General features: G+C 38.9%; 1 protein-coding gene across 6 annotated transcripts in view; it reads left to right on the top strand.

Annotated features, from left to right (window-relative positions):
• Positions 1–26,453, top strand: part of PCDH15 (protocadherin related 15) — a 1,134,710-nt gene that overhangs the window by 1,054,833 nt on the left and 53,424 nt on the right. For all 6 annotated transcript variants that reach the window (XM_067465706.1, XM_067465711.1, XM_067465710.1 and 3 more), the window contains 3 exons: positions 1,563–1,778; positions 4,586–4,674; positions 19,818–19,994. In XM_067465706.1, coding sequence (XP_067321807.1) covers positions 1,563–1,778; positions 4,586–4,674; positions 19,818–19,994 — 482 coding nt within the window. The remainder of the gene's footprint in view (positions 1–1,562; positions 1,779–4,585; positions 4,675–19,817; positions 19,995–26,453) is intronic.

Below are 26,453 nucleotides of genomic sequence, written 5' to 3' on the forward strand. Positions count from 1 at the left end.
TCTTATAAAATATCCATTTTAAAACATACATTTTCTTAAAAGATGTATATTTAAGCATAGTTTCTCCTAAAGTAAACACTTTATACTTATTTGGTACATTGCATTTGGGAAACTTCAACATTCAAAGGTTAACCATTTTTATAATTGCAAGTTGGTGAGGAAGTGGGAATCTGGGCAGTTGATACAAGAATTAATAGTTTGGATCCTTTCCAAATATCTTCTACTTGAATGGGCAGTACTTTTCATGTCACCTTTCAACATGCAAAAATAGAAATTAGAGATAATAATATAATATTAGAGACAATAATAATAATAATAATAATAATAATAATAATCTTTATTTATACCCCACCGCAATCTAAATACAATACATCACAGCAAAATGCAGAATGCAAAAACCAAAACTTACAACAGAAAATAGATTACAGTAGCAAAACAAACAATAAAGCAAATTAACACAATATAAAATCGAACAAGATGGGCAGGCCAAATGGATGAGATAAAATGATAAAACCCTGGGTGAGGTAGGAGTAGAAAAAGTGTAAACAAGGGGAGCCCAAGAAGAATAAAAACAGTGGGGTAAGGCTTTCAGTTTAGGGCAGGGGAAAGTGCATCATAGGGGCAACACTATAGACGGGGCAAACAGAAATGGGATAAGTGGTCACTCTCCAAAGGCACAACAGAAGAGCCAGGTTTTCAGGGGTTTTTTTAAAGTCTGCTAAGGAGGGGGTTTGCCTGATCTCACCAGGTAGTGAGTTCAAAACATGACAACAACCTGTTTAATCAGTAATACATTAAACATTTTTAGAAAGTGGCAGAAGATCCGTTATTGAAAGGCATAATTAAGCCAAAACTAACATATTTATACTGCACTTTTTGTCATATCAGGAGCAACTTGAGAAACTGCAAGTCGCTTCTGGTGTGAGAGAATTGGCCGTCTGCAAGGACGTTGCCCAGGGGACGCCCAGATGATTTGATGTTTTTATCAATCCTGTGGGAGGTTTCTCTCATGTCCCCGCATGAGGAGCTGGAGTTGATAGAGGGAGCTCATCTGCCTCTCCCCGGATTTGAACCTGCAACCTGTCGGTCTTGCTGGCACAGGGGTCATGCTGGCACAGGGGTTTAACCCACTGCGCCACTGGGGCTCCTCCTAATTTCTGTGGAACTAATTTCTATGGAACAAACTTAGGCATGTGCTCACCTCTTCCATTAAAATCACTGGAACTCAACATTATGATTTTTCGTTGAATAATTCTGTAGGTCTGTAGGTACAAGGGAAGGTTGACCCACTGGTTTAAGCTATGTGCTCTACAGAACATATTAAATACATTTCTACCATACCATTTGCAATTTTCCACTTGATGCTATTTTTGATGGTCTATTTTACATGATACTGCTAAAAATAACTATCAGGGATTTTTTTATATAGTAGAAGGTTGCATTTATTGTTTTACTGTACATAACAGTATTTATTAAATGAATGAAAAAGATCAAAGTATATTTTTCTTAATCACATGTTTATCTCAGTAACTTTTCTGTTTTGTATCATTATTTTTACTTAGGCCAATGATAGAGACACTGGCAACTACAGCGCTATGCAGTACCGACTCATCGTTCCTCCAATCAAAGATGGCAAAGAAGGCTTTGTCGTTGAACCATATTCAGGACTTATCAAAACTGCAATGCTTTTCAAAAATATGCGACGATCTTATTTCAAGTTTCAGGTCATTGCCACTGACGACTATGGGAATGGACTGAGTAACAAATCAGATGTACTTGTAAGTACAGCAATATGTGTTTTGATGTGTACTTCTATTGCAGGAGAAGTCAGGGTTTTTTTAGAGTACTTTTTCTCTACACACAGTTATTTCTTGAAGTTGCATGTGTTTTGGCCTACTTTAGGTGGATCTTCAGATGCTATTGCTGTAGGCAGTTGACACTAATTAAAGCAGACCCAGATTTCCTAGTTATGTACAGTGACTCATCAGTAGCCTCTGCTGTCTGGTTATGACTGCAAAAATGGGAAGCTTATCAGTCACTAGAAGCTGGTAGATAGGTTGCATACAGAGGCTTCAAAATATATTTATCAGGTGGCAGTGAGCTCGTCCCTTGGCAGACATATACCCTGCATGGTATACCCACCATCACACCAAGTTCCCCTCCCCCACATTTGTGAATTTCTCAGGGCTGAGTTCAGTTTTGAAGATGGTCTCTCCTTCCTTTCTAGCCTTTCTTCCCCTGAAGTTCGGCTGTATTCCTTCCGCTAGGTTTGAAGGACAATGCAAGCAGTGTCACATCCCTTTTCATCATTCACATTTGAAATCAGCATTGATCATGGGATGCTAATTCATACATAGACATCCCAGGCAACACATAAGTGTCACTGTTTTGCAATATGTTAATTGTGCATTGATTTGGACAACTTAATGAATGCTTACCTTTGACTGAATCACACCGAACGCATCTGCCTCTACGTCCCACGTCGTAATTTAAGATAATCCGGGGAGGCCCTACTCTCACTCCCGCCAACATCGCAAATTCACCTGGCGGGGAGGAGAGACAGGGCCTTCTCGGCAGTGTCCCCCCCCCCCCCCCGCCTGTGGAACGTGCTTCCAAGTGAGATAAGATAGACTACATCTTTCCTGGCTTTCAGGAAGAAATTAAAATTGTGGTTTTGGGACCAGGCTTTTGGACAGCAGACTTAATTAGCACTTCAGTTGGAAATTGACTAGAATGGCGTGACAGCTGATGATACTGTTTATTGTTTTAATTAATGCTTTATATATTTTAATGGTTGTTGTATTATTGTAATTGTTTATTTGTAGTGGCATCGAATTGCTGCCAAAATGTAAGCCGTCCTGAGTCCCCCCTCGGGGGTAGAGAAGAGACGGGGTAGAAATACCGGAAATAGATAAATAAATAAATTATCCCTTATTCCTCAAGAAAATGGAGCATAATAAGCAGCTTTATTTTACTTACTTAGGTGATCCCTCGTTGGCTGAGTAAGATGGTCTTCCATGATGGGTTTCCTTGTGGATTCATAGGTGGCTGTGGAGCCCTATTCTTGACCCGCATCTTCTCCCACAGTGAAGGCATTGGTTTCCAGGTGGAAGGCGGTCCCGGTCGGGGTTGGCTTGACGCACCTTCCTCCTGGCACGTTTCTCTCTTTCACCCTCCACTCATGCCTCCTTGAATTCTGCAGCACTGCTAGTCACAGCTGACCTCCAGCTGGAGTGCTCAAGGGCCAGGGCTTACCAGTTCTCAGTGTCTATGTCAGAGATTTTAAGGTTGGCTTTGAGGCCATCTTTAAATCTCTTTTCCTGTCCACCAACGTTCAGTTTTCCATTCTTAAGTTCAGAGTAGAGCAACTGCTTTTGGAGACGGTGGTCAGGCATCTAGACAACGTGGCCGGCCCAGCGGAGTTGATGGCAGAGGACCATCGCTTCAATGCTGGTGGTCTTTGGTTCTTCCAGCACACTGACGTGGATAACAACAAACTATTAGGAAAGTAACAGAGTATATAGCACAAGCATAGTTGGTTTTTCCAGTTTGGTTTTACAGACAGTATTTATGAGCGATATAATAATTTAAGTTGAGAAACATTACTGTCAGATTGTCCTTCCTAATCCTTATCTTGCAGAAACAATGTCTGTTTATTGGAGGAGGGGTATAGATTATGTTACTTTCCTGTGTGTGTGTGTGTGTGTGTTGTGTGATCTTTCAGGAAGAAAAAACACAATATGATATATACATTATAATTGACTTCCCAAACCATTTAACAGAAAATTCTGATTTTATCAAGACCATGACAGTTTGGAATCTGAAGTAACTTCTCTTTTTACAGCCTGAACAAAGCTCTGAACTGTATTTTCTCACATGAAATGGAGATCATTCTCTCAGTTTTTTTCTCCACTCAGAAATGTGAATGCCAGCTGGAAAAAGCAATTTTCGGTCTGACAGAGGAAGTCACAAATTTCCTCTTTTTGTTTTCTTATTCCCATGTACATTTCCAAAATCAGTCAAGCTACATTCCTTACCTCACTTTATCTTTGCCAGTTGTGTTATACCATTTTGGAGAAGAAGCAAACACATTTTGATTTCTCCTTCAAGTGAACATACGTATGAACTCTCACTGTTCTTGCTATTAAAGGTTGTCCTTTCTGTCTTGAAAATGTCCTTGAATTTTGCAACGACTACTTCAATCTTAAAAACAAGTCAATGGCTTTGACAATCAGTTTCATGGCCTAAATTGTGTACACATTGACAATTGCTTCCATTAAACTAATATGAGTAATCTTGACAGTTAATTTGCAGATAAATGTATTAATTATGAAATTATGACTTTTCTGAACTGAGGTGTGTTCTAGCCAAATTTAAACATTTTAAAATCTTGTCAATGTAAATATAAGAACACAATAGCAATTATCTGACTGTGTCTTGCTTGGCAAGTTTCATCATTCTGGCTCCAATAAAGAACAATTACATGTGTGGATTAATAACTTCACAAGATATTTATTTGCTTCTTTTTCTGAGATAAAAATATACAATTTGGAACATCAACTGCATTTTGCTTATCTGTTTCCAGGTCTCTGTGGTCAATCAATTGGATATGCAAGTCATTGTCTCAAATGTTCCTCCTACAATTGTGGAACAGCACAAGGATGAACTGATAGGGTAATGAGCAATTTTTCACTCTGTAAATATATTTTGTAATTGAAAAATGATAAAATGTTAGACGTTATTTATGACTGAAAGTGTATTTATTGTGTACTGGTCTGAAATGTCAATAATAGGAAAAGAAAGGCTAACTAAGAGGCTGGAAGTAGAACAAGAGAGAAACTGACTCAGTAAATTTCCACATTATTTTGGGTCCATTTGACCAATTCTGAGTTTACCTTTTCCTTGTCATAGGGACTTACTTACTTACTTACTTAGGCGATCCCTCGTTGGACGAGTAAGATGGTCTTCCATTATGGATTTCCTTGTGGGTCCGTATGTGGCTGTGGAGCCCTATTCTTGCTCTGCATCTTCTTCCGCAGTGAGGGCATTGGTTTCCAGGTGGAAGGCGGTCCCGGTCGGGGTTGGCTTGACGCGCCTTCCTCCTGGCACGTTTCTCTCTTTCTCCCTCCACTCGTGCCTCCTCAAATTCTGCAGCACTGCTGGTCACAGCTGTCCTCCAGCTGGAGCGCTCAAGGGCCAGGGCTTCCCAGTTCTCAGTGTCTATGCCAGAGTTTTTAAGGTTGGCTTTGAGCCCATCTTTAAATCTCTTTTCCTGTCCACCAACGTCCCGTTTTCCGTTCTTGAGTTCGGAGTAGAGCAACTGCTTTGGGAGACGGTGGTCAGGCATCCGGACAACGTGGCCGGCCCAGCGGAGTTGATGTTGGAGGACCATCGCTTCAATGCTGGTGGTCTTTGCTTCTTCCAGCACACTGACGTTTGTCCGCTTGTCTTCCCAGGAGATTTGCAGGATTTTCCGGAGGCAGCGCTGATATAAACGTTCCAGGAGCTGCATGTGACGTCTGTAGACAGTCCATGTCTCACAGGCATATAGCAGGGTTGGGAGGACAATAGCTTTATAGACAAGCACCTTGGTATCCCTACGGATGTCCCACGTGGATTGTCCTTTGGTAGTCGATGGAAGGAAATGCCTCGGTTACGTGTCTCAGGTGTGTCACGGGTGCAGCAGCCAGTCGCAGAGCAGTGACGGGGCATCTCCCCACTCCCATTGCTCGGAGCACCGCCGGCGCGGCTCTTCCGGTGATAGGGAACGTCTAGTGTGTCAAAAGACTCAACATAGAGCATTATCACATGAGGGTGCATATTGGTCGTAGTTTAACAGCCCATGATTACACTGCTTATCACACATCATTATATATCAGTGGCATTCCAGGGTTCCCCTTGTTTTTTGGCTGAATCTTTTAATTCATAGGGGAAACCTATGAATAGGCTCCTAACATTGCATTGTTTCATCTTTGAAACTGATACAATAGGTAACAAGTTGTGCTGCTGATACAATATTGGGTGAATCAATATGGTGGTATGGTGTAACTTTTGTGGGCATAACCTTTCTCTACAACCCAGTTTCTCTACCCCATTTCTCTGTTCCCAAGCTGCAGCCATTCAATTTTCAGCAGGTGGAGAGGATCTATTATTGTGTTGCCATTAGTTGCCCCTTTTGCTTAAAAATTCACCCACAATTTTTAATTTTTAAAAAATTTATTTTAATGGTACAGTTTTGAATATCTTTCCTGGCACGATTCTGATTTTTGTTTGTTTGTGTATAAGTATTCCATTTATGCAAGACACATTGCAAGAATATTTTTTTGCAAAAGCTACTGCTTTGTGTGCTCAGTTACATTTATGCACACACTAACAGCATTGATTTGACAAAGAGAACTACCTTTTGAATGTGTGTGCACATCTTTAGTTGTACTGTGGTGTACTGAATGCTAATTGACAAACATTATCACTGATTGTAACCCCCAGACTTCTGTTGTTGTGGACTCAACACCCCAAAAATCAGGTTTGGCAGTGATAACTATTTATTTTTATTTATTTATTTCATGCATTTCTACCCCACCCTTCTCCCCCCAAAGTGGGGCTCAGGACGGCCTCACACAAGCATCATATGATGCTAACAGCATATAAACAATCAAAAATTACATTTAAAACATTAAAAACACATTATACAATTCATTAAACGATAAATTAAACATGCCAATTAAAACCAAATCCAAATCAGGGTAAATCCAATGTCGCAGATATTCTAAGTTTCTTTCCAATTGCCGCTGTCCACTAATTGAATTACTGGTCCCAGAGCCAAGTCTTCAATTGTCAATAACTACACCATCCCCAACAGGATAAACTAATTTATATAAGGCTGGGATTTGGAATGCATCGCAATCCACTGGAATCAACAATGCATTCGTATTTAGTAGGATGGGAAAGTACTGAGAGATGAATGCATGCATGGGAAACTAGAAAAATGGCACTACTTAAATGTGAAATCACATGCTAACAAAAATGAAATGGCACATTCTTGCAATAATGAACCATATCTTTTTTTAATTGTTTTTATTTACAATAAGTGCTCATAAGAGTTGAGCGTGATAGGAAAGCAATAGAAATGTTATTTTTTATACTTTAAAAAGAAAATGAAAGCATCAGTATACATGGAAAGTGGGGGAACATTATGAAATAGTCTAGGTAGTGTGAATTGAAAGGAGAAAATGAGAAAGGAGTAGGGGGGATAAAATAAAAAAGAACCAAAAAAGGGGGGTAACAAGAAGGGGGAGTACACTGGTGACCGAGAAGTTGGTCTCAGATGGAATGGCGCACTTCCAGGGTTCCCAGGTCAGGATTTATCCATCTTCGACATGATTGTAGGTCTTTATTTCTTCTGGTTTTTTGGACGTGGGTCTTGTTTATGTATTTATTTACTCATTCAAATTGTTTCATTCTTATATTTATTTCTTTATTTTCTTTTTTAAAATAGTTTAATAGCTTGTTCCAGTTTGTTTCTTTTATTTTGGTTTTGTTTTGCAATATCCTTTGTTTTAGTAAGTCCATGTTCATAATGTCTAACGTTTTAAGTAACCACTGTTCTATCGAAGGTATCTCTTTGTTCTTCCAGCACTGTGCCAATTTAATTCTTGCTGCTGTAACTAAATGAAAAAAACTTATTTGTGTTATTATCTGTGTCAAAGTCTGTTATGCCCAATAAAAAGTATTCCGGTTTTAAGTCAAATTTGAATTGCAGAATTAGTTCTATTTTTTATGTATCTGATGCCAGAAAGACTTTACTACTTTACATTTCCACCACATGTGGATAAAGTCTCCTCTGTGTTTATAATTAACCATATCTTGAAATTGTGCAGATTAAAAAATTAATGGGCATGATCTAGGAAGGGCAAAGCATAGGTGAAGAGGAATAGTCAATGTGGTGGTGTAGAAAGCAGATAGGAAAATCTGTGTTAATAATCATTATTAGGGGGCTGTGTAAAAGTAAGAAGGGCAATACCTCTGTGTTCTCATTTCCCTAGAATAGGATGGTGGTGCTAATAGATGCTAAAAGGACGTGGTGTGATAATGTTCCTTGAAGATCTTACTGGTCTTGCATAATAAATCTTTCAGAAGATTAATGATATTTAAAAAGCAAAAACTAAATATACTGTAGTTGTATTTTTGAAAGAGTGGGTGTACTGTAAGATTAATTATAATTTGGGCAAGAAAAAACTACCATTTAGTGTTAGAAGCCATCTTCTAGATTCACTACTCCCATTCCTTCTTATAGTATTTGCAAGCCAAAAGAGCCTTGCAGAAATAAAAAAGGCTGTGATCTTAACTTACAGCTCCCACATACTGAAACAAATCCTCAGTGATTAATGAAGTGAAATCCTTGTTGATTAATACACTGATAAAACTAATTAAAGCTGATAATGCTGACTTCAAAGTTTTAGGTTTTATTATTTATTTCTGTGCCAAACATTATTTTATTCATTCTTCTGCAGAGCAACAATAAATTAAACCCTATAAATTCTAAATTAATTTAAGTTGGCATCTCTGAAAGTGTTTATTATAAAAACAGCTATGATGGCTTCTTTCCTCTTTATTTTTCCTGTATAGATCAGTACTTTCAGGCACCGTATTCAAATATTTGAAGCTCTTTTTGGCTCTTATTCTGCTAGTATAAAAGTACATACTAAGGAGTGTTCCACTATAGAAATTAAAGTACCTCTCCTCCTCAATCAATTTTTAAACCACATAACATTTCATAAGATATTTCCTTATGAATATTTTCCCTGACAACATGCTCAAATCGACTAGGGGTGCATTTACATTGTAGGCTTATGCATGGATTCAGTCAATCTGGCTTGTTCGGTTTGGCCAGATGGCCATAACAGTAAGGGCCCAGATTTCATGTTTTTCGTCCATTACAGGACCACATGGCAGCTGATCATGGCTCCTTCTCCCCTATTTGGCATCATGCAGTGCGCAAAGAGGCTGCTACGTGCTGCTTACACAGGGTTTTCCTGTGAGCCCTGCTTGTTGGACCAAGCTGAATAGAAGAACACTGTGGCATGTCTTACATACTGTTTCCTTAACCCCGTTGCTCAAACCCAGACTTCCTTGAAAGGAAGAAAAAAAAGGGTCACAGGAAGGATGTTCCCTTAACTCTTCTTCAAACCCAGACTCCCTTGAAAGGAATACAGGAAAGAGTCCCAGGAGGGCTGCTTCCTTAACCCTGTCACTGAAACCCTAATTTCCTTGAACACAAGGAAGGAAAGGGTCCTAGGATGGATTCTTCCTTGATCCCATTGCTGAACCCAGACTCCCTTGAAGGCAAAAAAAGAAAGAGTTCCAGGAATGGTGCTTCCTTAACGCCGTTGTTCAAATTCAGACTCCCTTGAAAGGAAAAAAGGAAAGGATCCCAGGAACAGAAAGGGTAGCCTTGTAAGTTCCCAATTGCTGCAATTGGCCAGATCTTCCCAGATCTTTCAGCTGCCTAGCCAAAAACAAATATTTCCATTAGCTGATTTTCAGGAGGCTTCCAAAAATGGATCTGAGTGCCCAACAAAATTTGGATGCCAAAACCGGATCACCCTACAACCAAATTGCACAAACCTACTGCACTATATAATTAATGCAGTTTGATAGCACTTTTAACTGTCACTGGAATTGAATCATGGTTTGATTAATTAGAATTTGATGAAGCACCAGCACTCTTTGGCAGAGGAGGATGAAGACCCATGATTCCATAGAATTGAGCCATGGCAGTCAAAGCAATGTCAGACTTCATTCATTCTATAGCATAGTTGTACCTGATGCTATGGTTTTAAAACAAATTTGAGTAATACCGCCTAGGGATATAAATCTTTGCAATATTTATATTTTTGGTTTCTACCAAAACCATGCGATTTTTAGGCTATTTCCAATTTAATTTTTTTCTCTATGCAAAAAAAATATATGCAGTTTTGTGCCTATTATGTCTTGAAAGTAAGCTTTCTGCGCAGAAAACCTTTTGGACAAAAGCTGTTTTCTGACCAGTTCTGAGCTCATGAAACTTGTGAATGCATTTTCAAAATACAAAACATTCTTGCTCATCAGGGTGTCCAGACATTCAAGAAAATGTTCAAGTACCAGTTTTAGCATTCCTCATTTGGGAGGATGTAAGAGGTAAATGAAGACCGACAGGTTGCAGGTTTAAATCCAGGGAGAGCATGGATGAGCTCCCTCTATCAGCTCCAGCTCCTCATATGGGGATGAGAGAAGCCTCCTACAAGGATGGTAACACATCAAAACATCTGGGCATCCCTTGGGCAACATCCTTGCAGACGGCCAATTCTCTCACACCAGAAGTGACTTGCAATCTCTCAAATCGCTCCTGACACGACAAAAAAAACCCATAGCTGTTGCTGACCTATGGTGACCCCAAAACAAACCTATCACAGGATTTTCTTGGCAAGATTTGTTCAGGAGAAGTTGGTCATTGCCTTCCTTTGAGGCTGATAGAGTGTGACGTGCCCAAGGCCATCCAATTGGTCTCATGACAGAGCAGAGATTTGAACCCCGGTCTTGAGAGTCATAGTCCAATGCTCAAAACACTACACCACACTGTTTCCTAATTGTAATGTTACTGACATTCAAATCATTCACAGAGTCCGAGGATTAGCCAATTTTAAAAGAAATGCCATCAACACAAAGATTAAACGTACTATTTTCCATCAAAAATGTACCAACATTAAAAACAACACAATTTTGTAAGGGCCTCCATCCTCTAAAGCCATGGAAAACAAAATATATCATAATAAATGAGTCATAAAATGGAGCAATCATTTGAGGAGAAAACTTTGCTACTTATCACTAATTATGTCACAGGAGAGTCCACTAATTTGAGGCACTTGTTTAACATTCCAGGCAGCAAGCACAATAGCAATAAAGGTGCCATTTTGATAATGTAAAATACGGTGCTTTGTGTAGTCAGGAATAACCAGGTCCCTCAACAGCAAAGTGTAACCTTTGGGGAAGAGATGGGAGAATGTGTGTAGAATCAAATGACTAAGAAATACTGTGTAATTGCATACAAAGCTGGTTATATGAAACAATCTCCAGACAGTGCCCACATCTTTATGTACATGTTTCCATCAATGACTGCAACTTTTGCAAAGTCTTAGAAGCTTTGAATAAATCGGAACAGCTGTTCAGTGCAGAGGGGACAATGAGGATGAAAGACCAAATTTCATACTAAAAACAGTAGTCTTTTTCAATTTGATTCAAAACTCCGATGTTCATGCATTCATCCAAAATAGAGGGAGAGAGGGAAGAAGGAGAAAAAGAAGAGAGGAAATGAAAGAAGGAAGATAGGGAGAATAAGAGGGAAGAGAGGGAGAGTACATCTACACTGACTACTTAGGTTGGATGGCCCCCCCATCAGCTGAGGTAACTCAGGGAAAGCACATTGCCTTGCTACACATTAACCAAAGTTGAAGAGTTGTCCAAATTCTGGCCCAGAATTTGTACTTTCTCCCAATTTTGAGCGAGTCTTACCAAAACTTCCAGAACTGGCCACAACTGTTTTCTCTGCAATCCCGAGTTTCCTGGGCTCAGATTGTCTGGGGACATGGGATGGCAGTTGCTGTACCCTCCTGTCCTCTGATTGGAGAAGGAAGGGGGTAGAGAAGAGGGGTTTCCTCTTCTCTCCCCTCCCTTGTCATCCTGTTACTCCGAACAACATCACTGCAGGTGACAGTCAATAGATATGATCTATGTCACAGGCAGAGGCTTGGAGGGATCAGTACGAACAATTGACCTCTTCTAACCTTTCTAACCCATTCTGAAGTTGATCTGGGGTACTCTAGTTTATTTGGTCAATGTAGACCCTTGTGGCTCAGCAAAGCATACTGAGGGGCTGTGTGCTTTTCTTCTTCCCCCTCCCTCTTTCTACCTCCCCCACTCCAAGCTTCCTCTCCTCTTTCCTGTTCTTCCCCCTTCCTCCACCTCCCTTGCCCCAAAAGCCTTTTTCCTCCCCTTCCTTGTCCCCAAAAGCCTTTTTTCCCTCATCTTCGTCACCACACAGATCCTTTCCCCCTCACCTTGCCTGCTTCCAAAACCATATTTCCCTCCCACCACTCAGGTGTGTTTTGATTGTGCTTTTCCTGCATGGCAGAAGAGGGTTGGACTGAATGGCCCCTGGAATTATTATTATTATTATTATTATTATTATTATTATTACTACTACAAAGGTTAGATGTCCATCTGTTGTGTACTTTGATTATCCTTTTCCTGCATGGCAAAAAGAGGTTGGACTGGATGGCCCCTGGAGTCTTCCACTAAAATACTGTTAAATTTATGTTAGTCGAAAAAGTTTGCCCATGACTGATATATATATATATATATAGGATTGTGCAAAACTTCATTTGTATTTCATTTTACATATGTAATTTGTTAGATTTGTACATATGAAGCAATATTTAAAACACAAGGGGCAGTCACACACAAAAACTTAAGATTCAAAACAGTGACCTTTGACTTTCGGATGAGTGATATAAGTCTTTTAAATGGCTCCAGGTCTCCATGATGAGTGCCACTTCTCCCCCAAAAGGGCTGGTAACTCTGAGGAGGATGGTGAGGAGAGTGTTCTCAATTATTATTCATGGGTGAAGAATATTGTTTTCTGTGTGGAAAATTCTGTAGTTGAGGCTTTTCATTCTGCCTACAACTCACACATTGGTACTTTTTGCCCACAAAAAAATATTTTGGGCTTAATAGAGGAAATTCAGTTTCTTCTAGAAAGAAATGTTGTTTTCTGTACAGAAATCCAGGTGTGATTTTGCAGAGAATAAGCTCTGAACTCTGAAGAGTTAAGGTTTCTTCTCGTCAGAGTTTCAAAACACTAAATTATTTTAACTACTTTTCAAATGTTTTAATATTCTTTTCACAGGTATCCTCTTGAGAACTGCATAGTTTACCCATTCTTTTCAGATACGTTGTGACCTTGGCGTATATCACACAAGCTATAGCACATTTTCTTTCTAGTTTTCTTTCTAGTTCCAAAAGGAATGGAATGGGAGACAAAGTGATTCTGCCATCTCATTTGGTTCCAAATGTGTGGTGGCACTATGACTGTGCTTTTGGCTCCTGTTTAAGCCTCTTGGAGATCCAAGTGTTTAATTAAAGAAACATAGATGTTTTCAAAGTCATTGACTGCCTGTTTTCTATCCCCAACAGTATTTTCTTCTGCGGATAGAATGTATTCAGGGTGCAAATTGTTGCTTACTTCACTTTGCATGCAATAAAATAACTTGAAAATATTCTCTCTACTAAACATGTTTAAGAGTGTTTTTGCATATTTTTTTCATTTTTTCACAAAATATTTTTGACGGAAAACGAGTCTGTTTTGCTTCACTTTGTGTGAATATATCAAACGGACAATGTATTGGGAATCTCACATCAGAACAACATATTTTATGTGTGGCCAAGACCCAAAAATAACATATAAAACAGCTCTGTACTTAAGCAAAACAATACGTCTGAGAACCACATATGTAAGGCTGATTGGGGTAAATTGTAGGGTTGATAATGAAATATGATGTATATACTCAGCTTGATTGGTTTATCAGATTTATCATGTCTTATCATATTTATTTACTGTATTGTTATAAGTGTCTTATTTTAACTTACTTCGTGAAGTGTGATCGGGTCTTGTCAGGCCTTGTTGTCCTGGTTGATATGGCCTAAGGTCTAATCAATAAAATTACTACTACTACTTTGTGTGAATGATTTTTCATAGAAGGACCTGAAATGAGAAACAAAGAAGTAAATCATGTGCCAGTTGACTATTTTCTTGATGGGGTGTCTCAGTGTGTTGAGACACCCCTCCTTGCTAAGGAAGGGAAGAATTGTGAATACCCTTTACATCCCTAATATTTCCCCAGTTTTAACATCTGAAAGTAAACTAGACTTTATAGCTGTCTGACTTTTACAGTTAGCTGTGTCATGTTGCACTGCCACATTTCCAATATCTATTTTTAAATGAAGAATTATTATCTACAAATTCTCACCTTTATGCTCAGCCTGTGATCCTCCACTGGGATTCCAGCATTGTGAAGATCTTGAAGCAAATCTCAAAATACAATGTAAGGACTTTGTTGGGTCTATTATAATAATCTCTCTGTAAATTTCAATTTTCAGTACTGGAAAAAAATCTTTTGATATAATGAAACATTGATACTCCCACTGGGATTTCAGCTTTCCAAATAATGATGGGTTTTTTGTAGGATGAGTCACATCTGCTCTGAGCTGTTAACATGGAGATCCCACAGCCAGCTCTGTGGTGAAGCAGAACTCAATGAGCCAAAGTCTGCTAGTATCCACTATTTGCGTATAGGGTGAACAAAGAAATAAACACAACCCCCCTGTTGCACCAGCTCCACTGGCTGCCGATTTGCTACTGGGCCCAATTCAAGGTGTTGGTACTGGCCTATAAAGCCCTAAATGGTTCCGGCCCAAGATACCTAGCTGACCGCATCTCGGCCTATGAACCCATCCGGACTTTGAGATCTCCCGGGGAGGCCCTGCTCTCGATCCCGCCAGCCTCTCAAGCACGGTTGGTGGGGACGAGAGATAGGGCCTTCTCGGTGGTGGCTCCTTGGCTGTGGAACACCCTTCCTGTAGATGTTAGGCTGGCACCATCTCTCATGACATTCCGTAGAAAGTTGAAGACCTGGATGTTTGTGCAGGTGTTTGAGTAATTCAGTGCAATTCTGGTAATTTGAACATAGGAACGGAACAATGGACGTCGAATTTGGATCACGCTTGGATGATGAGGCGATCGGGGGTGGGTTTTGTGATAACTGTGCATTGATGTTTGTTTATTAGCTAGTAATGGAAATGTGTAATTTAACTGTTATGGTATATTAATTATTGCTGTTTTTATTGTCTTTGTTGTTTGCTGCCTGGAAACCACTGTGAGTCACCCTCGGGCTTGAGATACAGCGGTATACAAGAATAGTAAATAAATAATAAATAAATAAATAAATATTTATTAAATATTCACTGAAAACTAGCTGTTAAGAATGTTTAGAGACAGCTAACCAATATTTAAACAATAAATATAATTTAAATAATCACAAAAATGGAATTGTTTAAGAGGCCAGCTTGAAAAATTTAGCTTTATATTTTCCTAATGACAAGAAAAGTAGGACCCTAGCACAGTTCCAAGGAACTAAAATAAGATATTTTAAAAAATAATTTCAAAAGTGTATCACTTTGACTTGACAAGAAAGGGCATTCCACAGCATGGATACAACAGTGGAAAAAATTCTATTTTCCACACTTAACCAAATCAAATGTAAGATCAAAACAGAAACGGGTGCAGTGGACAGTTTAATACTAGTAAGATATTCTGTAATTCTAACCAAAATGCCATTTTAATGACATTAAAATAAAATGGGAAAAATAAGAGAAAACAACACACTTTGAAATATTTATTTGATTCTGAATTGAAATATTTTCAAATTAATCATCAGTTAAGATATGACATGTGTTTCTCAAATCTGAAAATACATAGCTTGCATTATTATGGGATGTTGTAGGTTTTTTGGGCTATATGGCCATGTTCTAGAGGCATTTTCTCCTGACGTTTCGCCTGCTTCTATGACAAGCATCCTCAGAGGTAGTGAGGTCTGTTGGAAGTAGGAAAATTGGTTCATATATCTGTGGAATGACCAGGGTGGGGCAAAGGACTTTTGTCTGCTGCAGCTAGGTGTCCTTTGTCCCAAAAGTCCTTTGTCCCACCCTGGTCATTCCACAGATATATAAACCCATTTTCCTATTCCCAACAGACCTCACTACCTCTGAGGATGCTTGCCATAGATGCAGGTGAAACGTCAGGAGAAAATGCCTCTAGAACATGGCCATATAGACTGGAAAAAACCTACAACAACGCAGTGATTCCAGCCATGAAAGCTTTTGACGTCACATTATTATGTTTCTAGTTTTCATGTCAGCAATTAAAATAGTTAAATCACTTATATGAGCAGTGATATTTTATTATGAAAATGTTCTGCTTAATTTGTTCCAGTCAACAACATTTTTGTATTGAATAGTGTGCTACATGGGATGGAACTAGATCCTTTCCTAAAATTAATAAAACTGAGAACATATCAAATAACAATTTTCATACCTAGAAACAGTTTTCATAACTAGAAAACTGTAAAGCTTATTTAAGAGGATTGACTAAAATATTTGTACTCAGTTTAATAAGAAAATCTTACTCTTCAGCTTAATAAGAAAACACATTCACTAGGAGCAAAGTATGCAGCCAAAATGAATGATCTGGAAATGAAACATATAGTGTAGGCTGGAAGAAACATCATTGTAAGTCTTCATCTATAAAGCAGAAATGGGATATGTGAAATGCCTATAAATATAGGTATTTAAAAATGCATGCTGTTGTTTTACGCAACAAGTGAACTTGACTTATGTTGATCCTATGAATGAGAGACTTCCAAAAGTTCTCGACCAGAATCTTGTTAGGGTGTTGCAAGCTCATTCGTGGACTTGCATCTAGGAAAACAGAACTGTGAAGATGCACCACAGCATATCCAGTAGGGGACTGCTTTTATGTAGCTACTAGTCATCCCCTGCCACGTGTTGCTGTGGCCCAGTCTGGTGATCTGGAAAATAAAGTAATTAGAAAGTGTTGGTTTCTAATATATGTAATTTCTTTATGCTTGTGGTTAAACAGTATTTCTTGCTGTTACTTTGTCAGTGTTGATGTGGATATTGTCTGGTTTGCCTACTCTGGAACATGGAACATTTAATTGTCCTTCTTTAGGGGTCCCATTCAAATCTATGATACTATATCTCTCTGTGTGTGAATCATATCTATCTATCTATATCTATGGCTCTTTGTCAGGAGGGCTTTGATTACGTTTTCTTGCCTTGGTGAAGGGAGTTGGACTGGATGGTCTTGAGTATTTTCTGTTGGTCATGGGGGTTCTGTGTGGAAAGTTTGCCCCAAGTCTGTCATTGGTGAGGTTCAGAATGCTCTTTGATTGTAGGTGAACTATAAATCCCAGTAACTACAACTCCCAAATGTCAAGGTCTATTTCCCCCAAACTCCATCTGTGTTCATATTTGGGCATATGGAATATTCATGCCAAGTTTGGTCCCAATCCATCATTGTTTGAGTCCACAGTGCTCTCTGAATGTAGGTGATCTACAACTCCCAAACTCAAGGTCAATGCCCAACAAACCCTTCTAGGGTTTTCTATTGGTCATGGGAGTCCTGTGTGCCATGTTTGGTTCAATTCCATCACTGGTGGAGTTCAGAATGCTCTTTGATTGTAAGTAAACTATAAATCCCAGCAACTACCACTCCCAAATGACAAAATCAATTTTTTTAGTGATGATCACTCCTTGGGTTAGTAGGTGTCTTGTGGCCAAATTTGGCAGCAATTAGTCCAGTGGTTTTTGAGTTATGTTAATCCCACAAATGAGCATTACATATTTGTTTATATAGATGTAACAGAACCAGCAAAGGGACTGATGCACATTAGAACCAAAGCAAATCAGAACCAATGTCTAGCTTTCCTTGATTCATGCTTGTCACATTCCATATTTCTTTTATACATGCAAGCAGTTGAAAGTCTTTTTTGGCTTGAGGCCAGTTGTCTCATTAGCCATAGTAGTACTCGTAGTTGTCCTCTGGTGTATCCCAATAGCTTATTGGGTACAATCCAATCTGAGAGTGCCGTCTTCTGGCACCATCTCTTGTATCATTTTAGATTGTCTCATTATAGGCTTTTCATGGTAAAAGACGTTCAAAAGAGATTTACCATGCTTCCTTCTGTGCAGTTTTGATAAGTGTTTGTTATGGTGCCATAGTCTCTGAGAGATCTTCTGCCAATGTCACCCTCCACAATTGCAGCTGCCCAAGGGCTCCTTGCACATTTCATCTGGCTCATCAGCAAAAGCCTATCTGACAACAGGGTCTCTACCAGCAGCACTGCTACCGTTAACATAGGCTCTTGTCTCACAGGAGAATGCAGTCCCACCATAATGGGAAGGCAGTGCCATTCAAACAACAGTAAACACCAGCAAAATGCCAGGGATGCAAATTTGTTACCAAAAATATAAAGCTCTCATATATACATACACACACACACACCGTTATGTATTTATATCAAAGAACTCTGTAGTAGTAGTGTGCATGGTGAAATGAAAAAAGAAGTGAAACAGAACGGAGGCAAAAATATTTAGTGGCCTGGAGAAAAAAAGATGATACTGCTAAAGAGGTTAACAGAAGCTCATCTTGGGAAAATATTCACTGAATACCTTTTAAGAGTCCTAAGAATTCAGATGCCCACCCAGAAAAATATTACCTATATATGCCTTTTCCATTAGTAGATTTCATTTGTTGGATCCAGGCCCATAGCCAGGATTTCGATTCTGGCAGGGGGGCTGAGTTTGTTTCGTGGGGGGGGGGCTGAGTTTGATGGGGGGGGGCTCAGGATCTACCCTAGCAAACCTTTTGTATCATTATCCCAATACCCCCATGCATATGGGATATATTGAGCATGGTGACCAGATCATGATATGAATAAACAACAGTTTAAATAATGTACCAGTAAGGTCTTCTCGCGGACCATCGTGAGAATTTCAGGGGGGGCTGACAGGCCTGTAGCGAGGGGGTGGTTTTAGGGCTTCAACCCTCCCCCCCCCCCGAAATGTTTCAGATTTTTTAAAAAACCTGGTTTACTCATGAATTTTAACTGGTTAACCAAATCCCCATGCTAAGTCTATGAGATGCAAAAAACTAAGAGTCCCTCCAGAACTGCAAGAACTATCTCAAGCAAATATTGACAATTTATTCACACTGTCATTACTTGCAGCAATAGCCAATGTAGTGAAGCAACCAAGTTTTGGGGGGGGGGGTGTTGAATGCACTCATTAAGGAGGCCAGACTTGGTGGAGGTGGTTGACAGGGGCAGAGCTGCAGGCTATTGAAGGCTGCTCTGCCCCCTGCTATGGTATTTGCTTCAGTATGAGCTAGGAGGCAGGTTTCAACCCCCCCCCCCCCGGGTGAAATTTTCAACCCCCCCCCCCAAATTTCAACCCCTCCCGAAATTTTTTTCTGGCTACGGCCCTGGGGGCTGAAGCCCCTCAAGCCTCCCCCCCAGCTATGGACCTGGTTGGATCCAACATTTGTGATACTTCTGTGTTGTGTATTCTTGCAACTGCATTGTTTAGACAATCTTTCAGTGGTTTTCCTGTTGGCACGTATATAATGTCTCTGATTTAACTGCAGGTCTTTGTTGTTCTATGGTAAACATTAGCTCAGCGCTTCCTTTTCCTAACTAGCATAAGGTTTACTTTATCTCCATAGGCCTGTCAGGTGTATTACTACTATATATATATATATATATATATATATATATATATATATATACATACATACACACACACACACACATACATATGAAATATTCTACTACTGTTCAGGGCAGGTATATTGTGTGATAATTTATTAGTTTTCTAGGAAGTGATCATACTTGTAAAATGCCACATTAATTTCCCCGGTCATTTAAAACTCAAATACCATTGTTAATATTAGGGAGAAGAATTCCATGCATAATACTTGAGAACTATTTCTACATTGCCCTACTTTTCCTAGGAAACTGTTTTAAAAAGCTGGATATTTTCCTGCAATGTTATAAGGCTTATGTGTTTTTAAATTACCCTGAAATCTAAGCTTTTAATGAAAGAAATGCCAATCGATCTCAAAATATGTTTTCATTTCACTTTGTTATCAGGATTTTGGAACGTTATGTTCAAGATCAGATTCCTGGTGCAAAAGTTGTTGTCGAATCCATTGGAGCTCGCAGATTTGGAGATGGCTATTCAGAAGAAGATTATTTGAAATCGGATCTTATGATCTACGCAATCGACCCGCAGACAAATCGTGCTATAATGAGGAATGAGCTTTACAAGTATGTATTTAATGTTAATGTAGCAGCATCCTGAATAACTCTTTTTGGGGTAAAAAACTATTTGTACTCATTATCTGACTTCATGTTGATCACATTGATTAGCAAAAATAGATTTTCTTCTTTCTCAGCCACAGAAATTGTGAGTTTTCAGTTCCCAAACAACAGCAGTTGACTTTTAACACTATCTCTGACATTGGCATTATTGGACTTACTTGCTACATCTGAACAATCATGTTTTATCTCAATAAGCTAAAATATAAATTACATTTTTATCCATGTGTGCAGCCCCCTCATAATGCCAAACCATCTAAGGCAGTGGTTCTCAACCTGGGGTCCCCAGATGTTTTTGGCCTACAACTCCCAGAAATCCCAGCCAGTTTACCAGCTGCTAGGATTACTGGGAGTTGAAGGCCAAAAACATCTGAGAACCCCAGGTTGAGAACCACTGATCTAAGGTATCCCAATTAGTTGCAGTTTCCTATTTAATCCAAATCAGGAAGCTGCATGAAATAAATGTAAATTTAAATGTAAATCTTGCCAGAATTGTAAGCCACTTTGAGTCCCCCTGCGGAGGTGAGAAAGGCGGGATATAAATGAACCAAATAAATAAAATAAATAAGATATCCTAATTCTTAATTTTTGTATTATTAGTGACGTGCTTTAGCACTTTAACATATTTATTTATTTATTTATTTTGTTCTTTTACAACCTTATTTTCCCCCAATAATGGGACTCTGGTGGCTAACAATATATTTGAAAGAAATACAATTTAAATGGTACAAAGCCATTAATAACACTATAAAGTTATTTTGAAAGTGATTTAAAATTGATCATGTTAAAACATTCAATATTCCTCAAAAGCCCATAAAGCAGCACTACACAGGATTAAAACCCTAACTTAGTCAGTTTGTTTAAAGCCAGGATAATAATTTCAAAAGGCTCAATGGAAATTGGTCAAAATTAATTTATGAAATTAAACTGGATGTGACACACAATCAGAGGGAGGGCGAGAACACACAGTGTTTTAAGACAGAAACTGGATGCAAGCCCATGACTAGGCAGGTACAAAAAGATTTGAAAACACCTAATTCTTTGTGCCATTTTTTTTTTTACACAACTGGAGGCACCCTGAGGCAAACATATGGATTTATTCCTCTTTTCTGTTTCATCTGAAACAAGAAGCTGTAGTTAATTGACATGAAGATTACATGGGCAATCTTAAGCTCCTTTATATTATCATCAAAATGTCATTTCAACATTTTCCTCCCTACTGCTGCTGCTGGAGAAATAAATATTATTGGATATGTATTCCAGATTCATTACCCGATGTTTGGACACAGAAAGGAATTACACCTCCAATTCCTCCTGCCAGGAACAGAAAGTTTTCTCTGTTTCTTTGTTCACAGGGGGGAAAGGCTTTTATCAGCTAAATTTGATACAAAATTCAGCAATAGGAGGAGCTCAGGAGACATAATTGCATCAGGAGTATACAGTATATAGATCACAGATTAAGACTGAACGCCCTTTTATCTGAAAATACACTTGTGTATAGAAAATCAGAAGACAGGGAGAAAGGCTGGAGCTTAACATTTCCCCTAACATGATGGTTTTCAAAATGTAAATGGAAGATTGTTCAGTCTCCTCTACCTGTGCCTGAAGTATATAATAGCTGGGCACAAGCTTGCTTCTTTACTTGAAAACGAAGTCATATACACTGATGTTGGATACATGAATATCCATCCATGTGAATGCTGGGAATCCTAGATAACTTTCTGCTCAGACCTTTAGCCCTATCTATCCAAGAAACTAACATCCTGAACATACATATTAATTCTGACAATCACATTTAGGTAAATCTTTTTCTACTTTGGACAGCAGGCATACATACAGGGTGAGGCAGCATAACTTCCTTTTTTAAAATGTGCGCCATTCAGTTGGTTGAAGACGTAGCGGAGCGCTAGCGGTCTCATTCGAGAGGCGGGAGTATAAAGTTTTGTCCTGACACAGTTCAGTCACCATCATGCATTGGAACAGTGAGGAGCGTGCTTTTGCCATTGAGGCCTACTTTTCGAGTGGATTTGGAGTGGCCGGCCCACCCTCCAGATTTGGCCCCTTGCGATTTTTTCTATGGGTTTTTTTGAAATCCCGTGTTTATGTGAACCGTCCAAGGATCCTACAAGATTTGAAGACCAACATCCAGGAAGAAATTGCCAACATAACGTCTGCTATGCTGGCAAGAGTCATGACAAATGCCAGAAATCGGTTTACTCGGTGTATGGAGAATGGGGGGCGTCACCTACCTAATTTGATCTTCAAAACTACATAAAACAAAACTTTAGGTATGCGCCTACATTATGAAAAAAAATCTCATTCATACAATGGATTTTATTAAGTTTTGAAAAAAGGAAATTCTGCTGCCTCACCCTGTAGCACTTTGGATTTGGAATTCAACTGGATTGGTGATATGGCTGTTAATACTGTTTTTACTGTTTTTAATCAATACTTCATTTATTGTTTTATTTATTGTTTTAATTGTTGTTATATTGTTTTGTTATATGTTGTGGCATTGAACTGTTGCCAAATGTAAGCCATCCTGAGTCCCCCTTTGAGGGTTGAGAAGGAATGGGGTAGAAATACTGGAAATAAATATTTTTGGGTATTCACCAACTTTGTCCGGAATTTAGGGTATATTTAGGATCTTCACTGCAAGCATGAATATTTTATTGTGTGTAAAGTCTATTATTTTTCAATGCAATCCCCAGACCTATTTCATCTGTTGCTCTACGGGGAGAGGGATATAATTATTCTTTCTCCAAATGTATTAATGCCTTGCATATTGTAGTTCTCATCCTCTAAGGAAAACCAGGCCACAGAGCTCTGTGATGGAATGAGTCACTCTGTCAGTCATGTGTCCAAGAAGCAAATACCTGTGGATTAGCTCATGAATTGCGATTCAGTGGAGGGATCTTATTCCCCTGCTTTCCGAACCTTGTGCAGATGAATTACAGCACAAGTGAGATAGAAAAGCAAATGGATGTTGAAGAGAGCAGTATATAGCCACATGATGGATGGAGAGAGTGGTTAGAAATAGTTACTGGATAAGAGAGTGAAAATTCACTTTACAATCCAATATAATATAGACATGTAGCAAGTTTACAGAATGACAGTGACAAATGTCTGTACAAAGAAGAAAAAACAAGAAAACATTAGCTTTCCTTTACTGCTCCTAACCTCTTGATTATTATTCCCACCCCTAAAAATAACAAAAGAATGAACAATCCGCATTTCATTGCATTTACAAAATGTAGTCTGGGCATTATTATCAGTTGCATTGACACAGCTATCACTTCAGACAAGAGCTAGTTGTATGCAAGACATTTTAATCTGCATTGTGTCAATGCAATATTTATAGGCTTGTTGATTTTTACCCATGAACATTTAACCAACATTGTACTGTTTCAGGCAGACTGCTAGATAAAAAATCATTATACAAGCGGTTCCATTTTCTAATTCACTGTTGTGCAAAAGCACTTTGGGTGGGAATAAAAAAAAAAGATGAAATAAGGCTCATTGAGAACACTTGATTGAAAGGATTATAAGGTAAGATCCTTCACTTTAAGGCCATCCTGGTATGTTGTTTCCATTTACCACCCCCAGGCACCAATTGTATTAAGGAATATATAATTCCTATGTAGAAAAATATTATAGATTAGAAGGTAACTTTGAAAGAACAAAAGGGCTTGAATAAAATCTGAGCCTAGTATCCATTTTACTTATCTACTGCCATAGCCTATGTGGAGGAGGAGGCTAAATTCTTGTCCTCCATCCCCTCTGTTTTCACACTCTTCATGTGGAGAACAATAATGTGACAATTCTCTATGTGACTGAGAACTTAAAAAAAATTGGAGTTTGGGGTCTTACTGAGGAACTATATATGTCCTTCCACACAGCACAAAAGAAACATGAGAGAACGGGTTAAAAGGGGGTAGCTAGATGACGTTTAAGTGAATCCCAGAGCCAATGGGCCACCACAGAGAAGACCTTCTCCCTCATTCCCACAAGTCGCACTTGCAATGGGGGTGGGAGTGAGAGAAGGGTCTCTCTGGAAGATTGAAGAGATTGTGTAGGTCCGTAGACGGAAATGCGGTCACACAGGTAGGCGGGTCCCAAACGGTTCATGGCTTTGTACACATCACTTTCCATATGTAGAATCAAGAATGCCTTATGACCATATAATTCTCCTTCATAGGATTGTTGTTTAAACTGTCACATACATTAATTGCTCAACCAGAGAAAAAATTCAAGGCCAGTTCTTTTCTAACACTTTAATATCACCTGTTAGCAACTGTATTTTCCTTTTAATATAATAATTTATTCTGTTTTATTATCCTTCCATTATTTCTTCTAATGCATATGTAAAAAAGAAACATTACTAAACACAATATACCAAATGTTGCCATTCTGAGCTTATTATGGAGCAGCGAAGTCCGAATAGTTGTCAGAAGAAATAATTATAATAGTCATCATCATCATCGTCATCATTGTATCCCACCACCATCTCCCCAATGGGACTCGGAGCGGCTTACATGAGGACAAGCCCAAACAACAAGAAAGAGAAGTTTGTAGTCTTACAAATGCATCGATAATGATTAAAGGTCTTCTATGTTTCAATTGGACTCACTTCTAAGTAGACACGCTTAAACTTTCAGCCTGAACAATAAATTGTAAAATGAACCTTTTTGAACAACAACTTACTTTAGCAGATGCCAAAAGAACTGCACTGGTGCCTTGCTTGACCAGTAGTACGGCCAACAACTTAACTGGCAAATGGCCAACATATTTACTTGAATTACCATCAAGTAAGCAGCTCCAAGGATGTTCCAATCAAGAAAAATCACAATTAAATATATTTAATTACTACTAGCAGCTGCTGCCTCTCTTCATTAATACAAGACAGTTCACTGTAGATTTTAGAGATTTAGCATACTCAAAAATGGGCCAAGGTACCATCTTGTATAATTATATCTTAATTTAATATACAGACTTTGTACTAAAGAAGGTTAAAATGAAAAATGTGAAGAAAGTGTGCAGTTTCTTGTTTTGAACAGCTACTGATTAACACAGGCTTAGAAGCAACCTAATTAAAATGTTTCTTGCGCTTGCAAAGTCAGCTTATTTTTTTCTCCCTCTTCTAAAGCTTTTTTAAATTTTAATCAGCAAAATCCTAGGGAATACTTTCTTGGCTTTGGGGTAGAGGTGAATGAGTGTCAAGCTTAGCAAAGTGAAGGAGAAAAATGAAGTGAGAGTTTCACTCTGAAACACTAACAAGTTTTAGCTCGTGACAGAGAACCTCCAGAGGGTTGGTTCAGATAAACTACGATGCTTATCCTAATCTCAAAAGTAACTCCAACTAGTTCTTTCCTTCACTGAATCCTCTGGCAACAAGCTCTGAAGGGGCATTTGGGGACCCTTCTTGTCCTGCTCTACTTTCAAGATGAGTTCTGAGATTGTGTTCATGGGCTCTTGGAAATAATAGCAAGATTCCCTTTTCTCTTTTTCATCCTCTATGACTTTCCTCTTTTTTTCCTTTTCTCCTTGGCATCCTCTCTGACCTTTCCAAAGCATTTCCTCCAAGGAATAGATTCCTTGTGGAAAGGATAACTAAAGCATAATAATGGGCACTTGATAATTTGTGTTCTTTTTTCCCTGTAGACTTTGAGTTAATGTGAACATGCTGTTTATAAATACAGAAGAGCAGGCTTGTCCAAGGTGAAAGATCATGCACTATGAAAGTAGATGACTTTCCAAAAATATTAAATACCTGTCAGCATTTGGCATTGTTTATGATATAATAAAACTTTATTTATATTCTACCCTATCTCCCCGAGGGGCCTTGGGGCAGTTTCCAACAAACAAAAAAGGCAAACATGTAATGCCTCAGTACAACACCAAATATAAACATATGAGGGGTATTTTTTAAGGAAGGTCCGTTTTGTTGTAGACACTAGTAGTTCGCACGCATACCGCAACGAGTGCATGTGTCGTGTACCGGCATGCCTCGGGAACAACTGTGCTCAGTTTCCTCTCTGTAGCTAACCTGTACGGTTCTGTTCTGTGCTTTAAAAATGTTTAAGACTATCAACTCACCCTCCGCATGTGAGGTTCGCTCAGTGATATGGTTTTTGTCAGCAAGGAACCTGCCTGCTGCAGAAATTCATTGACAGATTTGTGAAGTGTATGGTGATACTGTTATGAGTGAAAGCAAAGTGCGTAAGTGGGTACGGCCATTCAAAGATGGCCGTGACGACGTCCATGATGAGGACCGCTCCGGTTGCCCTTCTTTGATTACAGTGAACTCTTGGTTATTGGAGCAGACGGCAAGTTTTTATGAAGAGGGTATTTTAAAATTGGTTCAGAGGTATGATAAGTGTTTGAACAAAATTGGCAACTATGTCAAAA

The sequence above is a fragment of the Anolis sagrei genome, chromosome 3, assembly GCF_037176765.1.
Source record: "Anolis sagrei isolate rAnoSag1 chromosome 3, rAnoSag1.mat, whole genome shotgun sequence".
Lineage (NCBI taxonomy): Eukaryota > Metazoa > Chordata > Lepidosauria > Squamata > Dactyloidae > Anolis > Anolis sagrei.